The sequence below is a fragment of the Phocoena sinus genome, chromosome 16, assembly GCF_008692025.1.
Source record: "Phocoena sinus isolate mPhoSin1 chromosome 16, mPhoSin1.pri, whole genome shotgun sequence".
NCBI classification, from domain to species: Eukaryota; Metazoa; Chordata; class Mammalia; order Artiodactyla; family Phocoenidae; genus Phocoena; species Phocoena sinus.
This window is the reverse complement of record NC_045778.1, coordinates 85,232,243-85,252,673: the sequence shown is the minus strand read 5'-3', so window position 1 is coordinate 85,252,673 and position 20,431 is coordinate 85,232,243. Positions and strand designations below refer to the sequence as shown.

Below are 20,431 nucleotides of genomic sequence, written 5' to 3'. Positions count from 1 at the left end.
GTAAAGCTGAAATCAATACACAGGGTACAAAATACAAAGGGTACAAAATCAATACATGGGCTGCCCTGGTGGCGCAGTGGTTGAGAGTCCGCCTGCCGATGCAGGGGACACGGGTTCGTGCCCCGGTCCAAGAAGATCCCACGTGCCGCGGAGCGGCTGGGCCCATGAGCCATGGCCGCTGAGCCTGCGCGTCCAGAGCCTGTGCTCCGCAACGGGAGAGGCCACATCAACGAGAGGCCCGCGTACTGCAAAAAGGGGGAAAAAATCAATACACAAAAATAAGTTGTCTTTCTATACACTAATAATGTGCCATCAGAAAGAGAAATTAAGAAACAATCCCATTTACAATTGCATCCAAAAAATACCTAGGAATAAATTTAACTGAGAAGGTGAAAGCACACCTGAAAACTGTAAGACACTGATGAAAGAAACTGAACAAACACAAATAAATGGAAAGATATCCAGTGCTCATGTTTGCAAAGAATATTCTTAAAATGTCCATTCTAGGGCTTCCCTGGTGACACAGTGGTTAAGAATCCGCCTGCCAATGCAGGGGACAAGGGTTCGATCCCTGGTCTGGAAAGATCCCACACGCCACGGAGCAACTAATCCCGTGCGCCACAACTACTGAGCCTGTGCTCTAGAGCCTGCGAGCCACAACTACTGAAGCCCACGTGCCTAGAGCCTGTGCTCCACAACAAGAGAAGCCACCACAATGAGAAGCCCGTGCACCACAACGAGATGTGGCCCCACTCTCCGCAACCAGAGAAAAGCCCGCGCGCAGCAACGAAGACCCAACGCGGCCAAAAATAAAATTAAAAATAAATAAATTTATTTTTTAAAAATGTCCATTCTACCCAAAGCAATGTTCAAATGCAAAGTAAGCCTGGTCAAAACTCCAAAGGCATTTTTCACAGAAACAGAACAAACATTCCTAACATTTGTGTGAAAACACAAAGGCCCCTGAATAGCCACAGGGATTCTGAGAAAGGAAAACAGGCTGGAGGCATCTTGCTCCCTGACTTCACACTACATTATGAAGCCACAGTCACCAATAAAGTGTGTAACTGGCACAAAAACACATTCACACACCAGAGGAACAGAATAGAGAGCCCAGAACTAAACCTACAGGTGTGTGATCAGTTGATTCACAAGAAAGGAGCCAAGAACATACACCAGGGAAAGGAGAGTCCCCTCAATAAACGGTGCTGGGAAAACTGGACACCACACACCAGACAACAACACTGCACTCTGTCTACACCATACACAAAAACTGGCTAAAAAGCCAGTTTTCCAGATCAAGCCCTTCCTCTCCTGGGTCCTCTAAAGACAGACACCCTCAGCGGTCAGCCACGCACAGGAACCTTCTCCCCACTTTTCCTCACTTTTCCCCTCAGGAGCATCACCTCCCAGCACGTCCTGAGGAGACCAGGCTTCCATTACTGTGGCCTCGATGCCTGTCCTCCTGGAGCTGCGGCCGTCAGCATGGCCTCGGCCCCGCGTGTTCCAGAAGCCAAGGCTCCAGTGGGTCCTGAGGAGACCCAGCTCTTCTCAGCTGCTCGGGCAGAGCCAGGTCCGCAGTCAGAGCGGGTATTCCTGCGGAGGGTCAGGGAGGTGGGCTGGTGTCCCCTCCAGCCAATGCGAATGTGCTGACCAAGCCTCCCTCACAGTTCAGCAGAGGCCCCGCCCCCTGAGAGCAGTTCTGCTGAATCCATTAAACTGCAGAAATTCAAACTGAAATACAGCCAAATATCTCATGACTTCTCCAAAATAGTTAAGGAACAATTTAACTGGAAACCATATGAAATGAAATGACTGCAGACACAAACTTTAAAACTTACACAAAAATCATTCAAATTTATTCATAGACATTCAAAATGCAAAACTATCAAAATTATAGAGAAACATAGAAGAAAATCTACATGACCTTGGGTTTGGTCTGTAGATCATGAACTTTGAGATTTAACACACAACACAAAAACCCAATCCACAGGGCTTCCCTGGTGGCACAGTGGTTGAGAGTCTGCCTGCCGATGCAGGGGACACGGGTTCGTGCCCCAGTCCAGAAAGATCCCACATGCTGCGGAGCGGCTGGGCCCGTGAGCCATTGCCGCTGAGCCTGCGCGTCCGGAGCCTGTGCTCTGCAACGGGAGAGGCCACAACAGTGAGAGGCCCGCGTACAGCAAAAAAAAAAAAAAAAAAAAAAAAAAAAACAATCCACAGCACAAAATAAATAATATTGTGGACTTTATAAAATTAAAGATTTCTACTCTGAAAGACCTTATTCAGAAAGTCAAAAGACAAGCCACAAACTGGGAGAAAAATACTTGCAAACCTCATATCCAATAAAGGATTTGGACTCAAAATAGACAAAGACCTCTGAAACAACCCTATAAAAACGTGGGTAAGGACCTGAACACACACACAGCCAAAAAAGATATACAGATAGTAAAAATCAAACAAAAATATACTCAACATTATATACCATTAGGGAATCAACATCATGAGCTATCACACCACACCTATTAGGAACGCTTAACTCCAAAAATGTGACAATACCAATTGCTAGAGCATGAGGAACAACAGGAACTCTCCCTCCTCGCTTTTGGGATGCCTGCACAGTCACTTTGTAAGACAGTTTAGCTGTTTTCCTTTCCAAAGCTAAACAAGTCTCACCTTGGGATCCAACAATCGTGCTTTGAAAATCTCTGTCCAAATGCAAACAAGGAGGCACTTATGCACAGCAGCACTTCCATAATGGCTAAAAACGTGAAGCAATCAGGATAGCCTTCACTAGATGAATGCATAAGCAAATTGGGGTACATCCATGTCAAGGTGACTAGAATATGCCACCCCAAAATATGTCTCTCTGACATAAGGATTACTTCAGTCTGCTTGAAAAAAAAAAAAAAAGAATCTGAATCCCTGTTTGTGAGTTGTAGGAGCCTCAGGAACTGAGGATGGGGTCCCTGAGGATAGGCACAAGATACAAGATTATAGGCATTGGGGCTTCCCTGGTGGTGCAGTGGTTGAGAGTCCGCCTGCCGATGTAGGGGACATGGGTTCGTGCCCCAGTCTGGGAAGATCCCACATGCCGTGGAGCGGCTGGGCCCGTGAGCCATGGCCGCTGAGCCTGCGCGTCCGGAGCCTGTGCTGCGCAACGGGAGAGGCCTGCGTACCGCAAAAAAAAAAAAAGATTATAGGCATAACATGCCTGCATTCTTCTTTTTTGTATTTTATTTTATTTATTTATTTTTGTCTGCACTGGGTCTTCGTTGCTGTGTGCAGGCTTTCTCTAGTTGCGGTGAGTGGGAGCTACTCTTCGTTGCGGTGCGCGGGCTACTCACTGCAGTGGCTTCTCTTGTTGCAGAGCACGGGCTCTAGGCGCGCAGGCTTCAGTGGTTGTGGCTCGTGGGCTCTAGAGCGCAGGCTCAGTAGTTGTGGCGCACGGGCTTAGTTGTTTCGCAGCATGTGGGATCTTTCTGGACCAGGGATCCAACCCGAGTCCCCTGCATTGGCAGGCGGATTCTTAACCACTGCGCCACCAGGGAAGCCCGACTGCATTCTTCTTAAACGAGCCTGACCTACACTCACACGAGATGGTTTTCTCTTGTATGCACACTGACATAGGCACCTTCAGTCTGAACAGCAGACCTTTGGCTTCACCACCTCCACTGACAGCATTAGCTTCACCTTCTGTGAACCACCTCCTAGACGATTTCCAGAACCAGAAAGCATCGAAGAGCTCATGCTCACGTGTAATCACGTTTTACAGGACCAGAGACTGTGCACTAGCATATGGGCAACTCATACTGTCCTCCCTTGATGGCAAGAAGTTCTTCCACTTGCTAAAATAGCAACTGTGCTGTTGGTGGTAAACTCAAGGCTCTGGCTTTGGGCATCAGGTCCTCACATCAGAGACTGGCCCTGATTGCCCGTGTGCCTCAAAAAGCACACAGACTTCATTTGTGACTCTGGGAGGTGGAAGCCCAGTAGTCACATCTGGCCCCTGGCCACATTAATCACCCATCTTTGAAGAAAAAAATTGCTCATTTTCCAGTCTTTTCTCTCTCCTTTACAAAGAGCAGAGACCGAACGCTGGGTGGTAAGGAAACTCTAGCTTAGTGAAGCAGTAGGAGTTTCAAGGGTTATTCCATGCCACACAATCCACAGTTGGCAAGCTTTCTGGGGGACGCAGGGCTGAGCCCTAACTCACATGGCTCACTGAAACCATGCGGCCCCAGTGAGAAACTGCCCATTGGGAGGCCCAGCGGCCCCCATATCCTTGAGTCTTAACGAGTATGAGTGTCAAAAGTTTATTACAGCTGGAAGGCCAAAGAATTGTGGGGTAACAGTCTGCTGTTTGGATGTTGTGGTCAGGGCCACACTCAGTGTTGGAGGGTTATTACTTCTCTTGGCAGGCTATGAGGCTGTGAGGGAAGAGACACTTCTCTCAGTCACATGGATGTAGGGAACTGAACCGCCAAGGGGTCTGTCTGTGCTGCCCAGGTAGCTATTCAATTGTACATAACATGGTCAGCTCAGTGACTGGCAACAAGGGCTTGACAGGGCCCAGGCTGGCCTGAGCTAGAGGACTGCAAATGCCTGCCTGGATGGTTGAAGGTCAAGGGCTGTCCTGGCTAAGACCTGACTGTCTACTGCTGGCCACTTGAGTAGGACAAAGGATCCATTCAGTCCCAGGAGGGCCCAACCAGCCTTCAAGTATGCAGCACGTGGGGTCTGGCAGGTCACTACCCCCAGTCCTATATAAATCCACACATGTCTTCTGAGTGCTCTGTGTGTCAGGGCTGTGCTGGAATCTGGGGCTGCCCAGACAGAGTGGGCAGACAGAGGGTGGGAGGACAGAGGGACACCCTGTGGGACTTCTGGGGCCCTCCACAACACTTGACTGAGTAGAGTTAGATTTGAAACAATCAGTGACCAGAGTAGACATTTCATTCTTCTAACAGAGCCCAGTACTGGGGTACAGAAAATCAATGGTTCAGCTTACCTTCCTGACTCATGTGTGACCCTGGGCCACTCCTACCCTTCCTGGACGCCTCACAAAGATGGAGCGTGAGGAGGCGGAAGAGGACCAGTTATGCTTAAACCTAACTCTAACCCTAATCCTCTGATTCTAACACCGTAACCTATAACCCTAATCCCCCTATATATAACCCTAAACTGTAACAACCCTAGCCTCAGATCCCTAGACTATGGACCCTGACCCCCTAAGCTCTAAATCTTAACCCTCCAAACCTGGCTCTCTAATCCTGACCCATAACCCTAAACTCTGACCCCGACCCCAGCCCTAAACCCTAGCCTAGCACTGACCCTGATTCCCAACACTGACACTGACCCTGGATTTTGAGCCAGAGCCCAACCCTAACCCTAGGGGTTAGGGTCCTTAATCCTGACCCTAGCCCCTAACCCCAGGAAGTCTGTACAAGATGGGTTCTGGCTTCAAGGGTCATTTGAACCTTTGGTCTGTCCATATCTTGCATATATCAGTTCATTCCCAAAGAAGTAGCCCCAGTAGCAAGGAGATCACGGTCCATTCTGCCATAGTTTGGGTCAGTAGTCCCTGACTTGAACCATGATCTTGGGCGGGAATGGCCATGGTCTCAAGTCTCTAATTCCTATCCCTGTCCCTGACCTTGATGCTGATCCTAACAATGAACAGTGACTCTGAATATGGCCTCTGACATTGACTCTTGACCCCTTCCCTGACCCTGGTCCCCAATCAGACTTTTGCTTGGACCCTGAATCCTAATTCTTACTCTGTGACTTTTCATAACCTTATCCATATCATGAGAGCTATGGATTTTTAGACAGCATATTCACATTGATGTGACAGTTCAAGCTTTGAAAACTTCAGAAGGGTGCATGTGGTAGCAGTGACAGCCTTTGTAAAGGCTTAAGGTGGGTTTGAGCCTATTTATCTTGAGGAAGGAGGCTGGTGGCTTGAGCAGAGTGGGTGAGGGGGAGTCCAGCCAGGTTGTCCTTTGACAGGATTACATGAAATAATCTCCTACCATGACGAGAATAGGAACTGTTCCGGCACAGGAAGCCCTCCTTACATGTTAGTTCTTGTTTGCTATTACTATTCCCAGACTACAGATGAGGAAAACTGACGGCAGCTCTTAGAGCAAAGCTTTTCACAGGTAGTTCTCAAAACTGCTCCTCACACTTCGTTGTTACTGTCGTGATTGGATCCCGGTCAACAGGTGAGGAAGACGAGGGGTGGGATGTCTTGGAACAGGATTTGTGCACAGTGAACACTCAGATGCCCAGACTCAGGCTGGTAACTGTCACCCGCACCGCCTGCAACCAGGTCCACCGGCCTCCCCCAAAACGTGAATTCTGCCCCATCCAGCGCGCGGCAGGGAGCCTGGCTGAACCTCCCCTCCACATGCAGCCCTGAGGTCCACCACGGTCCTTCCAGACCCACAGGGGAACGCGGCAGTTGTGCACCCCCAGCCCGCCCTACAGACCCGACATCGTCCACCCTTCGGCCCCGCCTCCCTTGAGAATGTGTCACGCTAGGCAGGGCCAGCCTCGGGATCACGCTGGTAAGAATCAGGGTCTCGCTGCACCCTTGCGCTCTCCTCCGCGTCCAGCCAAGATGAGTCTGGTAGGGCCAACTCACGGCCTCGGTGCAGAACGCCCACGCGGAGGTTTGGGGTAAACCGGAAACCTCGCCTAAGCGTGCAGACAGAAATCAAACTCGGCTCCCCACCGCCAGGTTCTGGCCCACTCGCCGCAACGCAGGTGACGTCACGTGGGGCGGGCTCTAGGGAGGCCTCTACACTCTCGCAGGTCACGGCTCCTCAACCGGCCAATCGCAAGCCTGGAAGACCAGGCGCCGCCCTCGCCTGCTCTGCCCTGAATCGGCACCGGGAAGGCCTCAAGCATACGCACTGGCGCTTGCCCAACTGTCTACTCTGCGGTCCGCTATCGAAGGGATCCGGCGCGGGGCGCACTGCGCAGGCGTGCTGAGGGAGCCCCGCCCCCGGCGTGCGTTCCGTCCAATCCAAGCGGAGGCGCCAGACTGAGAGGAAATGGCGGGGCGCTCGGAGCTTTCGAGCGCGAAGCAGGCGGGAGCCGTGGGTCGGGCTGACGAGGCCGGAGGTAGAGACAGGCGATAGAGGGCTGGGCGGGCAGGGAGCGCACGCGGGCGCCGCTTCGAGTCAGGGCGGACGCGGGGAAAAACGACTTTCATCTCCTCCGGAAGGGTCTCGGCGGCTCTGCCGGCAGCCGCGAGGACTCACCCACAGGCCCGCGTCTTACATTCACTCACCTCTCGCTGGCCTCGTTTGCCCCATCTGCTCCGTTTAAGTAGCTAAAAGTAGGCAGAGGACATCCTTTCGACTTGATATCACACTCAGATGATAGGAAGACTAGTGGGTAAAGGCTCTGCAGTAGCCCATCTGGCACATAAATGTTGCTTCAGTGTCATTTAACATACCTTTTGCATATTTAACCAAGCATATCTGATGGCTAAATTCCTAGAAGTGGAATTTGTCTTCAAAAGGTTGATGTAGCCAGACTGGCCTCCAAAAGGTCGCATCAGTTTCCACAGTCTGCCTGTTTCCCTACATCATCACAAACACTGGGCCTTATTAGACTTACTAATCTTTACCAACCTGCTAGATGCAACATGTTATTTTCATCTCTTTAATTATGACTGAAGTAGTACGTCTTTTCAAATATTTTTAGCCGTCTGTGTAGTTTTTGGTTAATTGTTCTCTCCATTTCTCCATTCTTACGTAGAAATGATTATTTACCTTCTCTATATTGTTTGGTTGGTTGCTTTATTTTTTAAAACTTTTTATTATGGATAAATTTAAGCATATACAGGCACATGAAAAGATACTCAACATTGCTAATTATTAGAGAAATGCAAATCAAAACTACAATGAGGCATCACCTCACACTGGTCAAAATGGCCACCATCAAAATGTCTACAAATAATAAATGCTGGAGAGGGTGTGGAGAAAAGGGGACCCTCCTACACGGTTGGTGGGAATATAAACTGGTGCAGCCACTATGGATAACAGTATGGAGGTTCCTCAAAAAAAAAAAACTAAAAATAGAGTTACTGTATTATCCAGCAATCCCATTCCTGGGCATATATCTGGCCAAGACGAAAGCTCTCATTCAAAAAGATACGTGCACCCCACTGTCATAGCAGCACTGTTTACAGTAGCCAAGATGTGGAAGCAACTTAAATGTCTATTGACAGATGAATGGATAAAGAAGATGTGGTACATATATACAATGGATTATTACTAAGACATAAAAAGTAAGGAAATAATGCCATTTGTAGCAACATGGATGGACCTAGAGATTATCATACTAAGTGAAGTAAATCAGAGAAATATATGATATCACTTATATGTGGAATCTAAAACTGGTACAAATTAACTTATTCACAAAACGGAAATAGACTCACAGACACAGAAAAGAAATTTATGGTTGCCAAAGAGGAAAGGGGTGTGGGAGAGTTAAGTTAGGATTGGGATTAACAGATACACACTACTAAATAGAAACAAGGACCTACTCTATAGCACAGGGAACTATATTCAATATCTTGTAATCTATAATGGAAAAGAATCTGAAAAGTATATATGTAATATAACCAAATCACTTTGCTGTACACCTGAAACTAAAACACTATTGTAAATCAACTATACTTCAATTTAAAATCTTTTTTTTAATATTTACTTATTTATTTATTTGGCTGTGCTGGGTCTTAGTTGCAGCACACGGGATCTTCATTGCAGCATGTGGGATCTTTAGCTGTGGCATATGGGATCACGTTCCCTGACCAGGGATCGGACCCGGGTTCCCTGCATTGAGAGTGCAGAGTCTTAACCACTGGACCACCAAGGAAGTCCTAAAAACATTTTTTTAAGTCAAGAACAAAGTATAATTACCCCATGAACTCATCTTTCAGTTTTAACAATTATCAGCTCTCGGCCAATCTTGTTTCCTCGTTATCCTCACCCACCCCCTACCACCTACTCCACTGTTTCATTTCGAAGTATCCCAGGCAACATAACATATCATCCATAGATATTGGGTTGGCCAAAAAGTTCGTTCGGGTTTTTCCATTAAGATAGTATGGAAAAACCCAGACGAACTTTTTGGCCAACCCAATATTTGCATATATCTCTCTAAAACATAAGCACTCTTTGCAGAAAAGTAACCACAATAGCATTGTCACATCTGAATAATGGCTACAATAATTCCTTTGTTTCATCAACTATCTAGTCAGTTTTCAAATTTCCTTGATTGTGTCATCACCGTTTTAAAAAGTGCTTTCGATTGAATCGAAATCCAAGTATGGTCCATTTATTGAAATTGGTTGATATGTTTCTTTAATCTCTTTTTGTCTGTAAGGGTCTTCCTTTCTCCCTTTTCCCCCAAAATGTATTTAAATTAAAGAAACTGGGTTGTTTTTCCTGTGACGTTTCCCAGTGTGGATGTTACAAATTGCATGCCCATGTGCCACTTAAAATGTTCCTCTCTCCCTGTATTTCCTCTGAATTGGTTATTTAGATTGAGAGGCTTAACAAGTATTAGTGTCATTTTTTTTACAAGAATCCTACACTGAATTTTTACATTACATAGCTCATAATATCCAGTTATTTTTATTGTGATGTTAATCCATTAATAATAATTGCCTAGATCTACTAATTCATCAAGGAGCTAAAAATAAGTGCCTATATTGATTATAAGCAAGTTAATATGAAATATTTTACTTGGAGGCTGCAGAATAACAATTGCATATAGGAAAGCTATTTACATTTATTTAAATGAGGCATCTTATTAGATTTTCTCACTATTCCTTGTAAGGTTTCTTTGGGTAATATTCTCTAGAAATTTCTAGTTCATTATGCCACCTACTAGTTAACAGTGATTTCTGAATCCTTGTTTCCAGTTTTTAATACCACTTTTTTTTTCTTTCATTATTACATCCTGAGCTTTGGCCAAGCCTTGAACAGTATCAGCAGTAAGAGTGTACCCCTTTCCTTGCCCTGAGTTTTATTAAGGGGAAATCTGTGGTGTCATTTCACCCTTTAGGAAAATCTGCCCAGGAAGGGCCGGTTCATCCCTTGTGCAGTGTCTCCCTCAGGGCAAGGAGCAGATGCCCCACTCTGGCTGGAGACCTGCCCTCAGCCCACCTCAGTCCCGGCCCAGTGTTATCAGATCCTTCCTCAGGCCTCTCACTCCTACATAATTCTTTTATTTTTAAATCTTTATTGGAGCCTACATACTTCTTAAATGTTTGGTTTTCTCTCCACAGGGCAGGCCAAGTCCTCACAGAAAATTGAAGACTTGATGGAAATGGTGAAGCAGTTGCAGAAAGGTCACATGTCTCCTCTGTAACTGGGGCTCAGCCTGAGATTTGGGGTCAGGCAGAAGTGGAATCAATTCCAAGGCCCAAAATTCACCACCTTGGGAAATTAACTCATTTGTTCTCTCTTACTTTTAAAACAATTTTTTGAAGTAAAAATATGAACCCATGATTCAAAATTCAAGTATAAGAGGATAAAGTACAAACGTTTTCCCAAAACTCAGCTGCAGTCCCCTTGCTGGCCGTCCATTTGGTTCCCATGCACTCTGCTGGATCCAGGGTTTCACCTTCCCTCCACCTCACCTCCGCTCCTCTGGCTTGCTCACCAGGCACCTTCCACCCATGTTCCCACCTCAGGGCAGGCCTTTGTACTGACTGTCTCCCACCCCCACCCAGGGAACAGCAAGGTCTGCCCCCCTCACTTCATTTGGGGCCCTCAAGGGGTCTTGCCATATCTGAAGAAGCACGTCCCACTCCACTTTGTAATCTGTTGCCCCTCCTCTGTTTCTCTTGACTGCACTTAACCACAACCTGACTCAGGTTCTTTATCTGTTCCTGTCTCCCCTCCCCAGAATGTGAGCCCTTGGAGGGCATCCACCTCCCTTCACCTGCCCTGTCATCTTCACTCAACCTCCTTGTTTCCCTGCAGCCGGAAGCCTAGAGCCCAGGATTGAGGTCCTGATTAACCGGATTAATGAGGTCCAGCAAGGTGAGCGCAGGACCTTGGCTTGTCTGCCAGGTGCGGTTGCGTGATTGGCAGGGCCCAGTGCAAAATGAAAATGTAGGGCCCCTTGTTCCAAATTACTGTGTTTTGAAAGAGCAGAGCATTAAACTTAGCATGGGTTGGTCGGGCCCATATAAATTCAGGTGCTATACTCACATGTTTATTAACCTGTCCTGCTGTCAACTGAGCCCAACAAGAAGGGCTTGGGCTCTGGAAGCCTTGTTTCCTGCTTCCAAAAACAAGAATCTGGGCCCCTCTAGGTTTGCTTGAAGACAAATGTGAAATGTTTGCAAGGACAGACACTTACACAATGTTCTGCGGTTTGGCACAGCAAAAAAGAAAGCCAGTGAGGAGCTAGGAGAGGCCCGGACTGTCTGGGAGACCCTGCAGAAGGAACTGGACTCACGTAAGCTTGTGGGGGATGACCCAGAGGTCCCCACAACGTCATGCATCCTTGAACCCAGTATTCCTATCAGCATCCTTGCCGTGGCCAAGGGCTCCTGCCCCCTCTCCAACCTCAGGTCCTACCAATCTCCCCGCTCCAACTCTGTGGGTGGGAGTGTTCTGGAAACACCCTCCAAGCATACTCTTACCTTAGGGGCTTTGCTAGGAGAGGTTCCCCCAGATAATACAGGTTCCTATTGCCTCACATCATCATTCAGTTCTCAGCTCAAATGTCCCCTTCTCAGAGAGGCCTTCCCCAGTTACCCCACCCAAAGACCGCACTTTGCCCACACCTAGTCACATGCCTCTTACTGCTTGATGTGTTTCTTCACAGCCCTTATCCAGCTTCATGCAATGTGTTGATTTTTCCTCTTCCCTCCATGTAAACGCACTGCCATTCCACAGGGTCCTCACAGCCACCCTTTATCAACTTGAGGGCCCTTTGATGCTTACAGGGAGTATGGGCCCAAGAGGGAAGGGGCTCACCTCAAGGGGTCTACATCTGGGGTTGGGGCTCACCTTGAGGGGTCTACATCTGGGGTTGGGGGTAGGGCTGTACCAAACCACGCATGTGACCATGGGTAAGCCCAGTCCCTGAAGGTTCAGTGTATGGACTCTGATGCCTGAACATGTCACTGCTTTTTCCAGTGAGTGGAGAGAAAGTACGCCTGAAAGAGATCTTGAGCAAAAAGCAAGGTAATTGCAGCTACTCTGTCTCCAGGTTTTTGCCTTTGCCACCCTGCAGAAGCCCACTCTCTCTATAGAAGTAGGAGCCTTTTGAAACCTGAATCACCGTGCATCCCTCCTGTGGCTTCCACCAAACATGCAGTAAATGACAAAGTCCCATCAACTCCAGAGATCCCACATGATCTAGCACTTTTACCTCTGCCCAAACCTCATGCCCTGATGGGCTCTCACGGGGCCCTCACTTCCTCTCCCTGCAGAGACCCTGAGGATCCTCCGGCTCCACTGCCAGGAGAAGGAAAGTGAGGCACAGAGGTAAGAGCTTCCGCCTGGCCCCTGCTCAGCGCTGTCCATTCTGGTAGAGAGAGGAAGCAGAGTAAATCGGTCTTAGACCCACAGCTCTCATCTTCTCCCTAAAACGGGGAGGCCAAATGCCTGTCTTCCCACCTTGACTCCAACAGTAGGCAGTAGTGTTAGGAGTACTCATTCACGGGGACGGGCATTCATTTGCTAGAATGTCAATTAAATTCCCTCGGCTGGTTTTTATTTTATACCTTCATACTTTCTGCAGGCTGTCTTGGCTGTCTACTCACCTGTCCCTTCATTTAGGCGTCAAGCCAACCATCTGTGCACCAGTCTCCATTCATCCATTATCCCTCCATCCACCCAACTACTTGTGCATCCATGTCTCTACCTCCTGAATCTTTATTTTGCTCATTTTGTGACCAGAGGCCCCAAGCCCCTAGCATACCAACTTTGAAACTGTTTGAGAAATTCACATGAGACTAATATGTGTGTGTGCCTGTACTTGTGACCATGCCCACATTGATCTCCCCAGTCTTCACAATGACATTTCCAGAGGGCATGAGCTCATGCCCCCCTCCCACAAAGTTACAGAGAAGGACCTCAATCTAGGTTAGAACAGACCTCAAGAGAAGGACACGGAAGCCCCACCCCAGGCCCCTCCTAGGGAGACATTCAGAAAACATGATGGCTGCCTTGCCTCTTGCCAGGAAGCATACCATGCTGCAGGAGTGCAAGGAGCGAATTTCTGCCCTGAACTCCCAGATGGGGCAAGAGAAGAACAAACAGAGGCAGTTGAGGTAAAGCCCATTGCCCAAGGCCTGGGGGCTGGATGCATTGTAAGTGGGGGGAATGCTAAGAATGGGGGTTAGAAGATGAGCTGGCTGAGCTGAAGCTTGGAGGGTCAAGGAGGCAAAGGTGCTCCCAGCAGAGTGAGGAGCATGGGCGAGCTCCCCCATGTCTCTGCATGAAGACCCCGGCCTGAGCCAGGTTGAGGAGGGGCGTCTCTCAGCACACGGCCCCTCATCCTGTGTGGTTGGTCCCCAGGTTGGATTTTGAGGAGCAACTGGAGGATCTGATGGGCCAGCATAAGGGCCTCTGGGAATTCCACGTGAGTCACTCGGGGCCACTCCTTCTACCTTCCACATCTTCTGTGGCAGCACCAGCCCAAACCTTGGGGTCATCCTGCAGGCCTCCTTCCTCTCAGTTGCCGCACCCAGTTCCTGAGCAGCCCTGGCAGCCGTGTGTTAGAATCATGCTCAGTCCAGTTCCTCGTCACCCTCACTGCCACCGGGTATTGTCCTCTTCACTGGCCCTGCCCACCCATCCCTGATGCCCTCCCAGGGGCCTTAAGTGGTCAGGAGGAGCCCTGATGAACCAAGGAGGGGTTATCCATCAGGGAGACTCCTGGGTGTGTCTGGGGCCATCACAGACACAGGGCAGATAGTGGGGAACCAAGCAGGCCGGTGTTTGCCACCTGGGGATCCCAAACAAGAAAACAGAATGAATGTCAGGACAGAAGGGCTCAGTGCGGTCACAGAGCGGGAAGAGAAGGAGCTGCAGGGCTGGGCTGGTAACTGACTCTCCAGAGAACAGCCTCGATTTGTGGTGTTTGCAGGATGCCCTGTAGCGAATACCCCAGGGCTGATTTCAAACCTTGCAGAATTCCTGAACACTAACCCTCATGAGCTTCTCCAGCATAGCACCACAGGTATCTGGGGTGAAACAGCTCCAGGTGGACAGAATGGCCAATGGAAAGGCCCTGAGGCTGGGCCATGCCTGGCATGCATGGAGGGCCAGAGCAGCAGGAAGTAAGGCATGCAGAGTAAAGACCAGATCCAGATCGGCTTCTCTGAGGCACATGGGAGGAAGCCAGGAGATGTGGACAGGCCGCCTTTCTACCCCTCAGAAGCCAGAGCAGCTGGCCCTGGAGATTGGCGCCCTGGACAGCAGCAAGGAGAAGCTGCTCAAGGAAGGTAAGGCCTGGAGAATGGGGATGCCCTGCCCTGCCCTGCCCTGCCCTGCCATCTGTCCCTTCCTGCTGCAGAAAAGCTGGTGGAGGCAAAGCTGGAGGATGTGAAGCATCGTCTGTGCTCCCAGTTTGGAGCCAAGGGCTGCTCGGCAATCACTGAGGGGCTCTTCCTGCGCAGCCAGGAAGCAGCAGCTGTGGTGTAAGAGAGGGACAGTGGGGGGGGGGGGGCGGGGGGGAGGGAGAGGTGCTGCCATCACTGACGCCCACCCTCAGGCATCTGTTTGAGGAGGAGAACAAGAAGGCCGGGGAGTTCCTGGAGGCTGCTGCCCAGCGCCAGGAGCAGCTGCAGCAGAAGTGCCAGCAGCTGCAGCAGAAGAGGCAGAGGTAGGCATGGTCCCCAAGGGGAAGATGGCTAAGGGAGTCTCTGCTCCCTCCTAGACTCTGTCACTTGGTCTCTTTACAATCCTACCCTTCTCCCCCCAACCCTCCTACCCTACCCTCTACCCTTTTTGTCCAGGCTGAAGGAGGAGCTGGAAAAGCTTGGAGTGCAGGTCCCTGCTCAAGGCCAGAGCAAGCAAGAGGAAGGGGCTGGCCCAGGAGAAGCTGTGAGTCCTGGTGTCTGGGTCAGGGAGCAGAGACAGCTTATGAAAGGAGCTCTGGGTGGGGAGGCAAGGAGGGGGTCCGCAGAGAGCTCAGAAGATGGTCTTTAGGGAAGGGCATTCCCAAAGGGACACAGCCAAGGTAAAGGTGCAGAAGCTGGCAGCAGTGGGGTGAGGACGGGCAGGACCCAGGGAGGGTGTGGGCATGGAGATGTGAGGAGACTCCCACGTCACACTCTGACCTCCCGCAGGCCAATCCCAAGCCCCTTGGAGTCAGTGAGGAGAAAGACCCAGAGCCGCCCACTAAGCAGAGCCTGATGCCCTCCTAGGCAAGGAGGAGCCACCCTGCACTAGAGCTTATGCCCTGCACTGGAGCTTATGGGCTTCAGGAAATAAAGGCACCATATTAACACAACTGCCTCAGCTGAGTCTGTGTTAGGTGGGGGGTTGTCCATCCCAAGACCCCTGGCACCTGAGACTGAGTGGAGCCTTAGCCACACTCTGCCTCTTTGCTTCAGCCAGAGTCCCACAGCAGGCACTCAATAATTGCTTCCCTCACCTCACAGTCTCTGGTCTGCTCATCTCTAAGACTTGACATGTTCTGGGTCCCCAGGCAGAGGGATGCAAGACTGAGACCCTCTCACAATAGGCCCAGGGGTTCTGAAAACCCAGCCTGTGATAGTTTCTTCCATTCCTTATTCAGGCCTAGACCACAGAGTCTCAGAAATCCCAACAAGGACCAAGGGTCCTCAGCCAGTCAGTTCCATGCCCACAGCCCCCACTGATTCGCTGAGAAAAAGAAATGTAATTGGAGCCTAAATGTAATTTGTGCCTGCATAGGCACAAAACCTGTCCCTGAGACACTTGTCACAAGAACATAATATGTTAGAAATCCTCAGTGTCGTGGAAGTCAATCACCTAGGACGGTTGGTGCTTAGGGCATGTTTCAAATCCACTGGAGTGCATCACCCAAGCCAGGGCAATGATGGGAGTCAAAGTCTGTGTTCTTGGGTCAAAAGACAGTGAATTCAGTACATACAAAGAGATTCCTTCTCTTGAATGGCTCCCCCATCCAGGTAGGACAGTGACACAGTTGGGTAGACAAACCTCAACAATCCTCATTTCTGAATATAAACATATATATATATATATATATATATATATATATCCATTTCTGTAACTGGTTGTGGAATCACAGCTGGTATTTATAACCATCTTCACCTTCTTCCACCACCCATTCTGCTTCCCCTTTGCCTTCATCAAGCAACTCAGCCGTCTGTGCCTTTTTACCCAGTGGAGTGACCAAAACCTTTATTCCTGAAGGATCTGGGCCATCAGTACTCTTGCTGGATTGGATTGTTATCGTTTTTCATTGGCATTAATCACAGGGCGTGGTCGTACTCAAAGAAACCCTAAGGTATCTCCTGTATCACAGACATGGTTTCCCTACCTGCACTGACGAGAAGTAGTCCAGTTTCCCTGTGGTAGTCAGGCTCAGTGATCAGTCACACCAGCCAGCACAGGGACTCCTTTGCCTGTTGATTCCCAGGCATGAGAAGCCCAAGGGGGCTGAGCAGCGGTCTTAACTTCCCGTTCAGTGGAGTCATTATTGTATCTCCTAGTGGAAGCATTCCTCCCTCTGGGACTAAGGCCTCTAGGCCAGTGGAATATACAGTTGGGGGAACAGGAAGCAAAACTTTTCCAGCTGATCACTAGGGACAACAGCGAATGTTACCACTCCCATTTCCACCCCATGATTTTTGGACCTTAGAGTGCTGGCCATGGGAGACAGCACCATATATTAGACACTGATTCAGAACATGTGCAACCTTCTGGAGAACCCTGTCCCAGCCCTGCAAGGTACTGCCACCTAGCTGGTATTGTAACTGAGTTTTCAAAAGACCATTCCACCATTCTATCAAGCCAGCTGCTTCAGGATGGCGGGAGCATGGTAAGACCAGTGAATTCCATCACAACTTGGGCCCACTGCGTAACTTTTTTTTGTTGTTAAGGGAACTCTTCAATCAGAAGTAATGCTGTGTATGAGATCATGATAGTGAATAGGAATTCTTAACTCTGCAGATGGCAGTTTGGGCCGAAGCATTGTGTACAGGGAAGGCAAATCCACATCCACATTTAACCCTACCCTCATTCCTTCTGGGGTTGCAGGCATTACTGATATTAACCAAGGCACATAGTTCACTTCTCAGAATACACAATGTTAGACTCTTTAAAAAGGCCTTCAATAGCACTTCTATCTTCCTGATAGGTTCTTGATAGCCGATTCAACTGAGAGACATGATGGTCTCCTCAGACAGTTTTTCAAATTCCACTCCAGCAAATGGACACCTTATATGGGTCTCTGTCTTGTCCCAGGCCTTAATCGCTTAATTCAAAGCCCCTTGTGAAACCATAGCCTGTAATTTACAAGGTCCATGTAGTAGAAACAAAATGATACACCAAGAACACCAGGGAAACCACAGATAGGGAAACAACTTGCTGATGCACAGGCACATTGAGGGACTAGGGTGACTGATAGTGAACGTTAGATGTCACAGGCCAAAAATTCAACCCCAGCTACACACCAAACACCCTGAATTTGCACATATGACACATGAAGAGCAGAGCAGTAGTGCCTGGGCAGAGAACTCAATACTTCCATTGAAACTTACACTTACTTTTCACCAATCATTTCTGAGCTCCCTGCCGCTCTTTCTCCCTCTTTCCAAGATAAATACACCACTTTGCCTCCTGTCTCCTTGCTTGGCCACCCTGCAATAAAGCCCTTTTTTTTTTCTGCAAAAGACTTGTCTCGATATTTGGTCTTTTCTATTGTGTAGCAGGAAACGAGCCCACACGCTTGGTTACAAATTTGCTGACATCTCCATGTACTCCAGGACTGTTCTCACAAGCAGTGTGGACTACGGAAAAGATAAATAGAAAACTCCACTTAGTAAATGAAATTCACATTTGGAGATAATAAAATCAAAACCATATTCCATACGGATAAAACCAGAACACCTCTACCTGTTACTGATACGTGCTGGAGGAAAATCAACATCAAGTGACAAAAGCCAGCCAAGTGAGCTGTAACCACTCTGCTGGATGTCTCCTTACTGTCAGTCTGGGTGTTTTCATTGGTTTGCAAACCAGAGTCCCAAACCTTCCAAGGAAGCCATGGTTTAAGCCAACATGGTGAATGCAGGTCCACATGCCATCACTTTTGACTAATACAGGTTTTACAACCCAAAGACTGCAGGCTAGCCTGTCACCATCCAAACCAACAGCTGAGGCAAAGGGACCTAGAAATTGGCCAAATTAGAGGGCCTGTCTAGAGGGTAATGCCAAAGCTCCACAGCCACAGATATTTTAATTGTCAACCGGACACCCTGCTAACAACATACACCCAAATCAGGCCATATGACTTAAACCTATTTGCAACAGAATCCAACTCATCACCCATCTGAGAAAAACCTTGGAGAGTTAAAACCTCAGATTTGGCCATCTTTAATGGAGTCTTTAACTGTGCCAGTTGAGTGCCGGCACTTTGGTTCATGATGACAGCATCACAGGTGCCAACATCACCTTGGCTACCTGTGCACCCACAGCCCCTTAACTTAAAAGATATTTGCAAGTCAAGCTCCCAGGCCCAACGCTGCCTTAAAATTAGACAAGTTGTTCAGCATCTTTATAATGCCAAAGAGTCAGAAAAATAAGACTCATACCACTCCAAGTGGGTGTCCACTTGAAAAGGATACCCCAGTCTCACATTCTAGACAATATTGCTCTATCCAGGAGCTCAGTGTTGGAGATGACATCACCCCCTGAGGTGGAGACAACTCTGTCCTGGACACTAAAACCTCTGCTCCGGGGATGCCCAAGACTTGCCCCACCCAAGGTGCTGGCAAACTAGCTCCAGGACATTCACTGCTTTTCTTCCTTTGACATTAGGGATTCTGTTGTGTTTCTTGAGCTCCTGGCCTGCTTATCCCATGATCCAAGTATACTCTTGCTCTCTGCAGAAACATACATCCCTACACGTCTACGCCTAAAGGGAAATCTGTAGAGATTACTCCTGTCTATACCGTTCTACAAATTAATGGAGACTATTGCCTTTCCCAGGAGACAACTGCCACCTATCAGTCAATTCCTCAACCTGCTTGGGAAAGGACAACACACTCCCCAGTGCCTCTCCTACTCCCTGCCCCAGGTTTCCACCACGAATTCCCACCTGGAGTCTCCCACCATGAGCACCATGACCACCGCTTTCTACTAGTTAACACATGAATACAACGCATCTCTACACTGACTTCACTAACAATCCATACTCTCCAACAACATAGTGGCCAGACCTGCCACACTGACCCGAGAAATTGACCCTATGCTGTTTAGGGCAATGTATGTCCTACACTCATTTATTCAGGCCACTCCAATACCCTAAATAATTGAGCTCAGTATTGACTCAATTTTGCGGCCCTAGCTAGATGAGTTTACCCTCTTAAACGGCCAATTATGTCCACACTTGCAAGCACCTGCTGAGTTGTACCCTCACACTCTGAACTACTGTACACCTGCCCTAATTGCCCTAGGGCCAGGTAGCAGAACAGTCAGGGACAGCCTCAATGCCCCAAAGTCCACTGAAAATATTCACATTAGCCAATCCTAAGCCTGCTTGCAATGCCTATCCCCTTCCTTCTTGCTGAATCCACAGTACAGGCACCGGATCCACAGTTCCCCCTCTCCTCTGTCTACCTCTGAGTGGCCCTGCACGGTGTGCCGTTTCTTCCCAGGAAATTGTAACTAAACTGTAAAACTTTCTGGATTCTCTCTCTTGTTCTGCAACCTCATGCAAGACAATAGGATTAAAACAGGGTCAGAGTGATAACGGCCAATTGTTAAGCCACACACACACACACACACGTGTCAGCTTCCCATGTCTATTGGGTCAGTTGAGATGTACATGACCCAGCTCCTTACGGAGTACCCAACATGATGGATGTCAGCTTGTTCATAGTGGTCACCAGCTCAGTAGCATACACCTTACTGGCTTTTCCTCCTCTCCTCCGTCATTCCCCCCACTACCTCATTCCTGCTGTTTGCAATCACTTCCCAAATAAACTGCTTACACAAGCTCGTGTCTCACCTGTGTTTTGGAATACAAAACGAAGACAACAGGAAAACCAAGCAAGGCAACCCAGCCCCTACTCTGATCAAGTCAAAGACAAATATAGGGACTCCATCCAAAAATAAATTGATACCCACCTTAACACTCCCACCAAGAATTAAGGAGTGGACAGGTCCCCAAGCTAGCAATCCCAACACAATTACCCAGCAGAATCAAT

At 48.7% G+C, this 20,431-nt stretch overlaps 1 protein-coding gene across 2 annotated transcripts; it reads left to right on the top strand.

Annotated features, from left to right (window-relative positions):
- The first annotated feature begins 6,957 nt into the window (after positions 1-6,957).
- Positions 6,958-15,485, top strand: SYCE1 (synaptonemal complex central element protein 1). Of its 2 annotated transcripts, none has more exons than XM_032608569.1 (13): positions 6,958-7,131; positions 10,313-10,375; positions 11,013-11,072; positions 11,419-11,493; positions 12,180-12,227; positions 12,476-12,530; positions 13,229-13,318; positions 13,566-13,629; positions 14,431-14,494; positions 14,566-14,689; positions 14,764-14,874; positions 15,008-15,095; positions 15,341-15,485. In XM_032608569.1, exons 1-13 carry the CDS (start codon positions 7,062-7,064, stop codon positions 15,416-15,418), a joined length of 990 nt encoding a protein of 329 aa, XP_032464460.1. In that variant the 5' UTR covers positions 6,958-7,061; the 3' UTR covers positions 15,419-15,485. The 2 variants fall into 2 exon arrangements, with proteins under 2 accessions (XP_032464460.1, XP_032464459.1); XM_032608568.1 differs by having other exon boundaries at positions 14,428-14,494.
- The last annotated feature ends 4,946 nt before the right edge of the window (positions 15,486-20,431 follow it).

Bases quoted from the DNA above. Each gene is read 5' to 3' on its own strand.
- SYCE1 (XM_032608568.1), top strand. From the start codon at position 7,062: ATGGCGGGGCGCTCGGAGCTTTCGAGCGCGAAGCAGGCGGGAGCCGTG. The intron at 11,494-12,179 runs GTAAGCTTGTGG...TGCTTTTTCCAG, and splicing joins GCAGAAGGAACTGGACTCAC to TGAGTGGAGAGAAAGTACGC. The intron at 15,096-15,340 runs GTGAGTCCTGGT...GACCTCCCGCAG, and splicing joins GGGCTGGCCCAGGAGAAGCT to GCCAATCCCAAGCCCCTTGG.